Source organism: Convolutriloba macropyga, chromosome 6, assembly GCF_964194025.1.
Source record: "Convolutriloba macropyga chromosome 6, txConMacr16.3, whole genome shotgun sequence".
NCBI lineage: Eukaryota > Metazoa > Xenacoelomorpha > Acoela > Convolutidae > Convolutriloba > Convolutriloba macropyga.
The window spans coordinates 1,234,306-1,246,918 of record NC_134473.1 but is presented as its reverse complement, the minus strand read 5'-3'; the positions used below and the strand labels follow the sequence as shown (position 1 = coordinate 1,246,918).

The 12,613-nt window shown below is 32.6% G+C and overlaps 2 protein-coding genes across 2 annotated transcripts; one reads left to right on the top strand and one right to left on the bottom strand.

Moving 5' to 3' along the window:
- Window positions 1–573: 573 nt before the first annotated feature.
- Window positions 574–7,165, bottom strand: LOC142340683 (uncharacterized). Its single transcript, XM_075391376.1, has 2 exons — window positions 6,732–7,165; window positions 574–941 (listed from the first exon to the last, which is right to left on the bottom strand). Exons 1-2 carry the CDS (start codon window positions 6,990–6,992, stop codon window positions 639–641), a joined length of 564 nt encoding a protein of 187 aa, XP_075247491.1. The 5' UTR covers window positions 6,993–7,165; the 3' UTR covers window positions 574–638.
- Window positions 7,166–7,412: 247 nt separating this feature from the next.
- LOC142340682 (dynein regulatory complex protein 12-like) lies at window positions 7,413–11,769 on the top strand. The gene is made up of 3 exons (XM_075391375.1): window positions 7,413–7,643; window positions 8,573–8,835; window positions 11,162–11,769. Exons 2-3 carry the CDS (start codon window positions 8,663–8,665, stop codon window positions 11,610–11,612), a joined length of 624 nt encoding a protein of 207 aa, XP_075247490.1. The 5' UTR covers window positions 7,413–7,643; window positions 8,573–8,662; the 3' UTR covers window positions 11,613–11,769.
- Window positions 11,770–12,613: the final 844 nt, after the last annotated feature.

Below are 12,613 nucleotides of genomic sequence, written 5' to 3'. Positions count from 1 at the left end.
GACAATTTTTTATATACTTTTATATTGATAATTTTCCCCCATTTTTCTCAGGTGTTCTCCAAGCTGTTTATGTTCTGTATACTTAATGGGTGGAAGTATAAACTACGATTTAAGCTTCTGAGGTATTTATTTTAATTGATATGAACTAAGATCAAGTCGAAAACTTGCTTCAAAAAATAAAATTTGTCGAAAATGTGTTGCATCACCTTAATTTTAGTTGAATGGTCTATGGATTACGTAAGGAGGAGGATTGCTAATTTGTGCTCATGTATTTAATCCGATGGTTAGTTGGGACTATTTTGGGACTATTTTGGGACTATTTTGGACTGTTTTGGACTGTTTTGTCTGCTATTTTGGGCTATTTAATTAGAACTGTTCTGCGAGAACTTCATGCCGTGACTTTTGTTCTGTCTGCTGACCGAAATGCCAGCTATCAGATATAATAAATTCGTTCAACTTCATTAAATATTCTGGAATGTTTCGGGCTTTACTTAATTTTCCAGTTTGTTGTTTGAATTTCAGTTTGAATGTCTTGCTTGGTGCGACTGCCTAATCGTCAAGACTTTTAGTTAGTATTCTGAAAAGTTTTTGAATTCAATTAGCTATAAAATAAATTAAAAATTCTTTTCTTTTAATTTTTAATCTTTAAAATAGTTTTCAATCGGTCCAAAATACTGAGGCTTGTCATCCTGAAAAACTCGAAGAGCTGCTTTTGAGTTGATCGTATCGAAAATATTTCTGTACTCAACCTCTTTAGAGGTCAATTTTAATTTCAGCTGTGATATTTCGTCTTTGAGTGACTGAATTTGCGTCGTCTTTTGAGCGGATATTCTTTCAGTAAGGATTTTGCATTTTGCTATTTCTTCCTTCAGTTCTCTGTTTTCTTCTTCTAATGTTGTCATGAATTGAATTGATTCTTTCTCCATAGAGAGATGAAGTTTCTGAAACAAAAACACATTCAATGTCACATATAGAATAAATCGGTAATGGTAGTGTATAGACAATAAACAGATGATACTGTTGAGTTCCTGTAAATATTATTTGATACTGCAGGGTCCGCATCGTTAATAAGTTTTTTTGAAGAGCGGCAGATTTTCTTTCAGAAAACAATCGAAAAAATATATTTCAAGTAAGACTGGAGCTTTTTTGACAGGAAATACATGATTTCGTATCTTCTAATCGTGAGAAGAGTCAATTTTTTTGTTTAAGATAAAATTTTACAATCCAGTAAAGTTCTTTTTGTTAGTTTCATTATGAATGAAAAAAATGTTGTTAATTGCATAGGCTTCAAGATTCTGTCTCCGTAAACTGTAACGTATTTACAATACTCCTCATAAGGATAATAAGAAGAATGTTCTGTTTTGAATATTTTTTGACGTCATGCAAAAAATAGTTAAGTCTGTTTTAATATTTAATAATAATTTCTTATTATTTCCCACATTTCAGACTGTTCTTTTCATTAGCAGCATTGCTCTTTTTTTGTTGACTAGGGCCACTTTTTTGCGTCTGAAACTTTCACGTGGTACCATTATTGCGACCAAAATTTGCAGGCTATGGTCAACCTGAAGTTAAGGTCAGGTAAGAGCTCATCTTCACACAAACAGCTTCACGGAGGCAGAGGATTGAACTGATAATCGATGGCGTGTGATTCACACACCTTACCTCTCGGCTATCACGCCACAATTTTCGTTGATCTCCTTTAGAGGTTGTTTCGATCAAAGTTTGTTGCTGAATCTCCTACACACGATTCAAGATTTCTATTCGATTTCACATTGTCTCTACATTCTTAGTTGTTATCTTTCCGCACCGTTCCCAAGTTAACAGAAATCTTTATCAAATTTTTCGTTAGTTAATCGCAATGCGTATTTTTAAATCTAGAAAAATTTGGGCGAAATTTCATAAAAACCAGATGATATACAACTTCAACAATCTTTTCAAGCAATCGTTGTAAAAAAAATATGAGCAAAAATGAACACAGATAACGATGAGAAGGATGGAACAAACCAATTCTGCCAACATAGGTCACTATCGTTGCAATTGATTGGGAAGTAAAAAGTTGTGTGCCTCTGGAATGTTTTCTCCATAATCAGTGCTAATTTTTGTACGATCTTGTAGAGTTACAATGGCAAACGTAAAACACAAATCCCATAACATGAGAAGATCATCTTTAAAAACCTCAGAAGACTCTTAATGCTTTCTTTTAACAGTTGTTCTTTTTAAAACTTCCTCTTCCAAAATGTTGCAAAGTTTTCCAGCAAAGGATTTTTTTTTAAATATCTTCATAAAAAGCAGACAGAAGGGAAAATCATTCCATGAGATATGATTAGCTGCTGAAAACTTAACTCCTAGGCCTTTGGAAACTTTTTGCGTGTTTTTTGTTAACTCTGTGCCTGCTTACAGCAAAATAAGAGGGATACTATTAAGAGAAATGTTTATGTCTAAGAAACCAATAAATTGATCAAACATGGCCGTATTTAGCATATACTTATAGCGTGTTCCCCGCAAAAAACAAATTTCTTAAAACTGACATATTGACGAGTATTCATTCTCATTTGTGCTATTTAAATCTCGTCGAAACAAAAACTAAGAGCTCTAAATACCTGTATTAAAGCTAAATATTTCAATTTCTTAATGATAACGCATGCCCTCTCCACATCTCCAGTAATTGTTCTCATTATGCTTTCTTCATCGGTTCCCGCATTAACTTATAAAAAAAGAACACTGTATTTCTCCTAATATCTGTAAATAATTGACTCATAGTAAAATTTACAGAGATAGGTAGTGTAGAATATTGATAATTACAACAGCGAAAACTAATAATTTATAATAACTAAAATATCGACCGAATAGAGAAGTCACTTGTATTGGCGGAGAGGGACGACAGTAACATAAATTCAAAAAAAAACAGAAAGAAATTTAATTGAACTTAAAATGTTTCCAAGTAATTGAACCATGTTGTGATTTCTTCGGGTCCTTCTTGTATTCATAAAGAAAAATCTGCTTACATTTTTTCTTTGCAACACTGCATGACATTGACTAATAGTTTTTTGGGAAAAAATTGTGCAGCAGAATACGTCTTTTAATAAAGTTTTTTCATGAAAATTGCATTTTGAAATTGTCTGGGTAAAAATTTTTTGAGTTCGCTCCTGAATATAAAAATTTGCGGTTGGTAATTTCAAAGCTGAGCTTGAGAAGGCAGGCTTCTTTTTATTCATGATGCTATGACAGTAAGTGGCAACCCTGTAATCGAAAAGCAGCGAAATAGTTATTATACCAAGTTTCTTTTTAATATCCTTTTTAAGTAAATAGCCTGCTATTTACTTACTTTAAAGACATCGAAACAAAAACGAAGTAAAAAAGTAAGAGAAAATCTAAATCTGACAATAAAAAATGCACCAAAATCTTTTTTTTTCAAATGTTGTTACAGCAAATTAAAATGCAAAGCAAATAGATTTCGTTCAAAAACTGACTACCGACCGATCACAGAAACAAACAGTACAACAATTATAGGAGGAAAATTACAAAAAACCGAAAGAATTGGAAAAGTGCACCCTCAATTTCAGTGAAAAATGACTGGTATTATCTCTAAGTGATATTTCTTGATAACAAGGCCCACAGAATAGCTACAAATTAAATACGTTGAACAAGAAAAGCAGCTAAAAAATGTGTTAAATTGTGAGATAAATGCAAAAACGAATGAGACAAAAACAGATGAGAATGGGCCAAAATTCGATAAAAAATCACTCAATTTTCTTAACCAAAAACATAATACAAATTAATATTGATCAAACTGGAAGATAACTAAAACCACCTAACCACTACGTTCAACGAAAAAAAAACGATGAAGAGATTTAAGGAACAAAAACAGCTAAAAAATTGTCCAACTAGAACAAAATAGCAAAAACAAAAATCAAAATACATCAAAAGTTATATAAATTGTTTCAGATGGCCAAAGCTGGTTCCAAACGTACTTTAATAGCTAACAATATTTGAGACAAAATACAAGTAAACAAAAGTGAGCAAAGAAATTTCGATTGATTTATTTTTTTGTCCCGAAAATTCTTCCCGCATACTTTTATTGCCTGTAAAAGAATAAAGTGCTATGATTAATTCTCTATAACATGATTTGGCAAAGATCAATTCAAAACTCAAACAAATCTCATAATTTTTTTATGTTTTCATAAAAGTATCTTTAGTACGCATTCTTACTAAAGGAACTTCGAAGTGACTGCAGCATGAAAAGCTCTAACGAATTTTCTAAACCTTTACAATTAACAACACAATTGCTTCTAGTTTAAAATTGTTGTCTCGACTCCACATTTTACTTGCATGTCCAAAATTTAATGCAGACTTTTTTAGCAAAATTTTGTTATCGCAATTTGTGAAAAAAAATAAAGAAGATTTGAAAAGATAAAAGAAAAGAAAAAAAAATTAAACTCACAAGGTCGTTAACGGGCCAAATGTTTACAATTCAAATGATAGTCAAATTTGCTCTTATGACATTAATTAACAAAAACATTTTTGGTAGAAACGGGTTCTTTAGAACGCTTTCTAAATAGGGAAAATGTCAAGTTCCTCGGAGAAGATATGTTCTATAATGGATGTTCACCATTTAATCTTGAATAAATGATTGCATATTGATGCTTCATTAAGAAAAAAATGGTATCGGAAACTTTAAAATGGTATCGGTTTTTGGACTATGTATGCATTTAAACACGTTCAAATAAATAAAACTATCTAATGGCTACTTTAACAATTTATTTGAAAACCCATATCAAAAAAAAATCTCGGTTAGCTCCACCGACATAAATTAGTTTGAAAAATTCTTCAATGGCCAATACAATGTAAAAAAACGGAAAATTAAATTTTTTTCAGCGAATTTTATACCGAAACCCAATGAAATGCTTTTCCAAGAAAAATGCGTTTTCCTATTCGTTTAATTCGTATTGGCAGGGTAGGCCCATTCGAAAAACGTTTTTTGTGAACGATTGGAGCATTTTATTTTGAGAAGAAACTATTCCAACGGATTTATTTTAGTTGTACATTAATCACAAAAATAGTTTTTCAATTATCACTATAAACTGAATTAATATTATTGTTTTTTGATTAACAATAATTCTAGCCAATATAATGAGCTTGTTTTGAATGCGCTGTTTTTAGCCGCGGACATTCTCCAGCTCAAACAGTTTAAAAGTTTAGTTCATCTTTTTAGTGCTTAAAAGCTTTTTGCCCAGAGGCTCATGAAAAAATTTTTTAAAAAAGGCAAAAAACATGGATGTTTACACATTCAATTTTGCAACGAAATTAATCTTCCTCTGATCCTAAATTCTATAAACCACCAGGTTATCGAAATCCATAGCAAAGAGATAGATTTATTTGAGCGTGCTCATAGCTGTCTAGAGAACTTTGTTCTCCAATCAAAAGGCTACAGAAAAAGAGTAGCCTAAGGAAAATTTATATGCCCAGGGTTCTCGTGCGTTCCAAATGACACAGTCTGGAAGCATTGAAAGTTGGAATGTATTAACTATGTAGATGTAACTTTAAACGACCCAAATGTGGACATACGCAACTTTGAACGCAGGAAAGATTTGTGATTTTATTCGCTAAAAAACGCTATATTTACTCAAATTGTGGTGCCATATAGTAAATTATTTGAGATATCTGGTTCAAATTAGTTGCAATTTAAGAAAAAATAATCTAATTGGCATCAATTATCTTGATCTGAGACAAAGTTTCTGCTTTTTTTGAGAAGAACGCAAATTTTTCCGAATTTTAACTTGATCTAGTAGTATGCTGAAAAAATTTTATTGAAAAGATATGTTTATGATATGCCTGCAATATGATGGTATTCAAGGATGTGGCACTTTTTCTTCGTCGGACTAGCGTCAGTAGTTTTCTGTGCTTCCCGGGTCAATAAATTTTTCAAAAATTAGGTAAGAAAGGAGAGGAAATGCGCTGATATTCGAACAATTTCAGCGCAAAAACTCTACAAAACAGTGCAGTAGAATGTGCTGAAATTCGGTGAACTCTTAGAAGAATTGCGCCAAAACACGTCAATTTTCAAAAAAGTTTTAACTTTTTTTTTGTTGTTAAAGTCCCGATCCCTACTCTAATATATGTTAGTCGTCACTTAATTCCTGAGCCTCTAATCATTCAATTTGATCTTAATTTAAATAACTGTTCTGTAAGACATGCGCTGAAATGTTCTGAAATGCGCTTAAATAATGAAAGAAAAGCTCAGACAAATTAGCATATTTATTTATTTTCAGAGCATAAATTGTACGAGATTCAGGGTTGAAACCTTCCAAAATAACGAGCTGAAATCTGTCGAAACTCTGTATCACATGCGCTAAAACGTTTTATGAAATTCGCTGCAACAAGGTGCCAAATTTTATGTAAAAATGTGCTGAAATTATATAAGAATTGCGCTGAAGATGCGCTGGAATCTCAAAGTTTAAGCGCATTTTCAAAATTTCAGCGCATTTTAGCGCCTTCAGTGCGTTTCTTACAGCAAAATGCGCTGAAACGGCGCTCATATCGACCCGGGTTAATTAATGCTGTTTTCTCTTCAGGATTTGTTTTTTTTTCTTGAAAGTCTGATCGATCTCATTGTTATCAGTTATCTTTCAATTGACACTTCTTGGTTGACACTTTTCATGCATTTTACTATAACTTTTTTCGATTGGAAAATATTTTAAAATATTTCAAATATTTTTGGAGAATTTTATTACCTGTATATCTTCTGGTAAATCCACTTTGCCCTTCAATTTGTCAATCTGGGCTTCAATTCTCAAAACATCTGTGAAAAAATTGCTCCTGTGTTGCTTGTCGCTGCTTGCGTTCGATTTCCGAACCAATAAGTCGTCGCGGAGTCGTGAAACTTCTGTCGAATAGTCACGTGGTCGAGAGTGATGTTCCTTTGAGTGTTTTGCGCCTTTTTTCTTCCCCTTCCGATTCTGTTTCTTTCCTCCTTTGCTCTTTTTGTTTTTCATCTTAGTTTAAAAAATCTGCTTGAAAAATTCACTTTTTCATTTTAAAATCAAAATTTTTTTTCGCATAAAAAGTTATATTCAGTTACTTTTGAGCGAGTAGATTATTACAATTGTATTCAGCTGCAGTTGCATATATAGTTAAGCATACCTGTTTTTTTTTTCATTACTGAATATTAAATAAATTGTTCTTTGATTGATAAATTTTGGTTATCAAGTTGAGTTAAGTACATTATTTTGAAGAACTTTCACAGTTCGTACCGTTCGTATTGTAGAACGTGCACTTTCTACCATCAATTGCTAATTTTACGTCATTTTTTACTGTTTAAAATGTTAACAATGATATAATTGAGAGCTGAGCCTTATCAGCTGTTATTTTTTATTCTGTTCAATCTTGTCTTGTGTTTCGTTTCATTATTTTTTCTTGCTTTCAGTTAAACAAGCGCACCTTTTGTGCTGAACGCGGCCATTATTTGTTGTTTTATTTATTATTTGAGCACGCTTCTTGCACATTTTACGGTCTTTTTTGCTGGTCTTTTTCAAACCGTCATTTGCACGTAACAAACGTAAAATAAAATTAAATATTCTTTTGTTATTTGACTTTGATCTTAAAAATACACATTATAAATTATAGTTTTCTTATATAATTCGAGGGTCAAATTTATCAATGATTCATTGAAGTTTGATAAGAGAAATTAATTATTTATTCTGGTAGGAATGGTACATAAAATGGGATATTTTGTTATGTGAAACCAAAAAAAGGTTGCAGAGCGATTCAAATATCAGAATAAAATCAGTCATAGTTGAAAATCAAATCAATCGTTGACAATTTTTTCTGGCAAAACTTATCGATTATTCTTAATATCATTCTGTAAAACTTACAATTCTAATTTATACTTAATCTTTTCAAAATCTTAATAACAGTAACGGCAAAATATTTTTAACTAATTGGTTGTGTGGTTATGTCCCAGGTTGAGGTCCAGACCAAAATAGCTTCTGATCAGACCGACCCAGACTGATTCTTCCTCTGATCAGACTAGTGTGCGCTCAAATCCGCCTCTGATCAGACTGAAGTGCGCTCGAAATTGCCTATGATCAGACTAAAGCGCGCTCCAAGTTGCTTATGTTTAGACTAAAGTGCGTTCAGAATAGTTTAGATCAAACCCAGCAGATTTTCAGATGGAGTTCTGATCGGAATGCTGTTTTATTGTTGACTCTTACCAGAGACAACACATGGCAGTAAGAAAAACAAAATAACTTGAAAAAAAAAATTGCTCGATTTGGTCTCTGGTCAGACTAGTGTGCGCTCGAATCGGCCTCTGATCAGACAGTCCCAGACCAAAGTGGCCTCTGATCAGGCAAGTTCAGACAAAAGTGCGCTCGAAACCTTTTCCAGACCATGTAATTCGAGCGCACCAAGAACATGTGTGCGCTCGAAGATGGTCTGATCAGAGCTCAATTCGGTCTGGCCACCTCGACCTGGCGTGAAAGGAACTTTAATTTACTTAAAGTAAATTTATTAGATAAATGATGTTAGAAAAGTCAAAGTGAAATTTCAATGAATCATAACAAATACTTTTTAGTGCCCACATGTTAATATAATTACTTTTGATAGCATTTGGTGATCAAGTTTCGTCGACTTACTTTGCTGTTATTTTCCTGTTTGAGAGAGGATGCCTCCGAAGAAGGGTAAAAAGGGTGGCAAGAAGGGGGGAGGGAAGAAGAAGGGTGGGAGGAAAGGGAAGAAGGGGGAGGAGGAATTGACAATTGAGGAGAAGTACAAGAAGAGTACAATGGAGATGGAGAACCTCAAACATCATTTGTCACTCCAAACAAGCATCACAAGGTAAGTTTCTCAGGTCTTACAGTTATATTTATCGTATGATAATTTTTCAAATTATTTTCGGCGTTTTAGGACTAATTTTATATGCTTTACATAAAATTCCAAATTTGTAATCAAGACAAAATTTCCCAAAAATAGAGGAGCTTGTAACTTCTGCTTGTTCCAGATTGAGAGAGTTCACTGAAATAACTCAACGCGTAGCAATCGCTCAGCGCCTAACCGTACCAATAATTTTTTATAAAAAAGCTCACTTTTGAAGCTGGTTTCTGTTTTGTATTTGTATCTTGACATTTCTCTGCCGAGCTTATACCGAACTGCAAAGAGACCTAATTATCCCTCATTTGTAAGTAATTTTCACACCTTTTCTGGATACGGGCAAAAAAAGCAGTTAACTGTTGAGTTGTCCTTCCAGTTTTTTTTAATTCTCAATTGCGACTTGAACCATCAATCGACTATAGCAACTATTTTGTTTACTTAAACTTAGGCTATGAAAATCAGCAATAAAGAGCAATCCAGTTCCGCCAATTTCATTCAAAAAAGAGCTGGTTTCAGGATGTAATATTTCAACCGTCTTTTGCTAATTTATATCAATATTTATTTTTGAAAATGCATCCTTTTTTGATATAATAAGATATTCGGATATCAATTATTTGGAACATTGGGTTTTGTAACAGCCGCAAATTAATAACCAATCCAACTTTGGTCTCATCATTGATTTTCGAAAAGAAAAAGGATTCAGTTTGTATTTTGGGTCTGTCCTAAATAACAAAATTTTTGCGTGTTTTTCATCCCAATTACAGGCAAGTCTGATTTCCTTTGAAGAATCAATAATAGTAGATCTTATTCAAATTGAATAGAAACAAGTGTTGTGTTTGCTGAGTGAGTCGCATGGTTCCAAGGGCTCTGACATATTGTTGTTGTAAAATTTCGATGATTACTTTTCCAGCATTTGATTTTTTTTGAAGTCTCAGACTGAGTCTTGTCAATCAAATGTCTAAATCCTATTATAAAGGAGCTATTAAAAAATAACTAATGCTTTCCTAAGATGCATAATGGTTTATTGCTTATATAAGTCGATATGTATTCAAAATCATCATTAAATAAAAATATAGGGTCTTTTGGTGTAAATTAGCTTGGTATTTGTAATAATTTATTGGTTTATTGTAGCGGCATAAGTAGCAGTAACAGATTTTTTTAATTGTGGGATTTTAAAACTCAGAAAACCTTCTGATTATAATGAGGCGCTCTACTTTTTATGTTAAATTCAGACCTGAAACATTTCAAATTAAAATTTTCTTTTGACAGGTCAAACGTGCTTGCAAATGAAGGTCAGCAAATTTACAAAAATATTTCAAAGCAGAGCTTGGAAGAGCTTTTTGGTTTCCACAATGTGTGAGTAAAATTGTTTGTGATCTATATGAATTTTGCTTGTTTTTGTTTTTATTTTGTAGTCGTTTAACTTAGACTCCTTAACGACAGGTCTAATTTTTGAGGTCCCCTTTTTCTGACTTGTCCGACTATCACATTAATAACACATTACCGAAAACTCACATATCACATTATGGCCTTGAGAGAAGGCAGAACGAATTATTTCTTATTTTTTATCAACAGATATTTAATTGATAAGCATCGACACCATTTCCTTGCAAATTCTATTGATTTTTCTATTTTTGTGTCCAGTTGTTTCTTTTGTGTAATTGTATGTCATTTTGGCTAATTACAAGCCCAAGCGTGTCTTCTGAAGGTATAGATGGACCCAATGAATGATTTCAGGTGATAGCTTATGGTTTTTTTGAGTCGGAAATTAATTGTTTTCAAACAGTATAAAACGTATTTTTAACCTTTTTTGCTTTTGTCTACATGTTAAGTTTTCTCAAAAAAGACAGGTCCATATCCTTTCAAGCGAAAAGCAACTCAATTGGCTCTTTTAGATTTTTGACTGCTTCATCAATTTTTCTCTAAAAATAGATATACATTGAGTTTTGGTCGATATTAAGGCTTGTTATTTTTATTTTATTTTGCTGTTTGTTTTGTCTCCTACTTTTCTTACTGAAAGCTTTCATTAGACTCTAATTAATCAGTGTTTTATTTGTATAGTGGTTCGAACTTAAAGCGATTTTTTAATTTGACAGAGCAATTATTTTCGAACAAGTTATTATTATTTGAAAATTTTTTATCTCTTCCTCATTTGATTGACCATAAAATCAAAAACGTGGTTGAGTGAGGTCGGAACATTATGTTCAAGTGCATTACCAGGCCTCCATGCTAGTCTTTTCATATGGTCGACCCCTCGACTAGGGCAGTAATTGAGCTGTGTCATATTTTTCAGACGAACCCAATCTGCACGTGATGAACTAAAAAGTGAGTTTCTCAGCCTAACGGACCAATTAGAAGAAGAACGCGACGCACAACTTGATGTTCACACAGACCTTGCTCGACAGTTCAAAACATTTCAGACCGAGAAAAATCTCGTCATCGACAACTTACAACGCGAAAACATCAAACTGACTAACGACTTGTCAAAATGTCAGCAAGTTCTAGCCAACACGATTCAAGAGAAAGATTCGATTATTCGGAAGAAAGAAGATGAAATTACTGAGCTGAAAAATAAACTAAGAATTCTGGAAAGTACTTATCAGAATATTTTCGACACTTCATTAAGGAATTTGCAGCTGAACTTGACAAAGGCTAAAGAACAGTGGGAAAGAAGCTCGGTGGATTTGCAAGACAGGACAAAGGAAAGACTGAAAGAATTTGGAATAAATTTTCAAGAATTCTGAGAATAAACAGGCTTACAGCTATTGAACTGCAAAGAACAAATGATTAATTTAGCATAAATTTAGAATTACTCAAGTAAAAGGCATAGTTATCAAAAATCGCCATATAATGGTAAAATGGAAAATTGCTAACAATGCAACAACTTATGATATTTGTCAATTCGTCTTGTCAAGCAGGATAATCGGTATAAAATTAGCTTACTTACAGGCAACGCAGATTTTAAAACGTTTTTTCCGCTATCTAAATTCTGTTAATTGTTTAAAATAATTTTTATACCGAGATTTTTTACCTTGTTTATGGACTTTGTTTACCAAACTTCATCTGGAGTACTTTTGAAAAATATCTGATCTTGAGAAAGCATCTAGTCGTCCATTTCATACCAAAGAGATGAAAACAAGTGAATTCTGAAGAACGCCAAAATTTTGGGCCAGTGAACTGAACTTGAAGTTTTTTTATCAAAAACCTGTGAGAACCGGAGGTTTAATTATGTAAATGTTTATTTAATCGCAACTCGAATCAACGTTTAAATAATCGCAACCTTTTTTGAAAATTGAGAAGCCAATTAATAAGGAAAACACAAGGAGTTTTCGTACTTGCTTTGCTTCTGAATTTTCGATAGTTTTGCGCTCTTTAGGAACAAAAATTCAAAACGAACAACTAAGCTATTAACAGACTTTTATAAGTTCAAATCAAAGCTATTAAGTTCAGCGGAGATCAGCACGAAAACGAGTAATATAGTTGTTTCAATTGAAAAAAAGCAGAAAACATGAAGTGGCTGCACCAAAACTAACTTGAAATTCATAGTATCTGGTTCCTTAATTCGTTTATATGATGAAAACGCAAAAAAAATGTAAATTTGATTTAAAAGTCAATGACTGAAGGTCAAATGAAAAGGTTAAACATTAACATGTCAATCCATATCATAAATTGAAAAATTATATAAGGATAGTTCATGCTTAGCTGTTCGTTTTGTACAAAATAGATTTAGTTAAAGAGTTGTCTT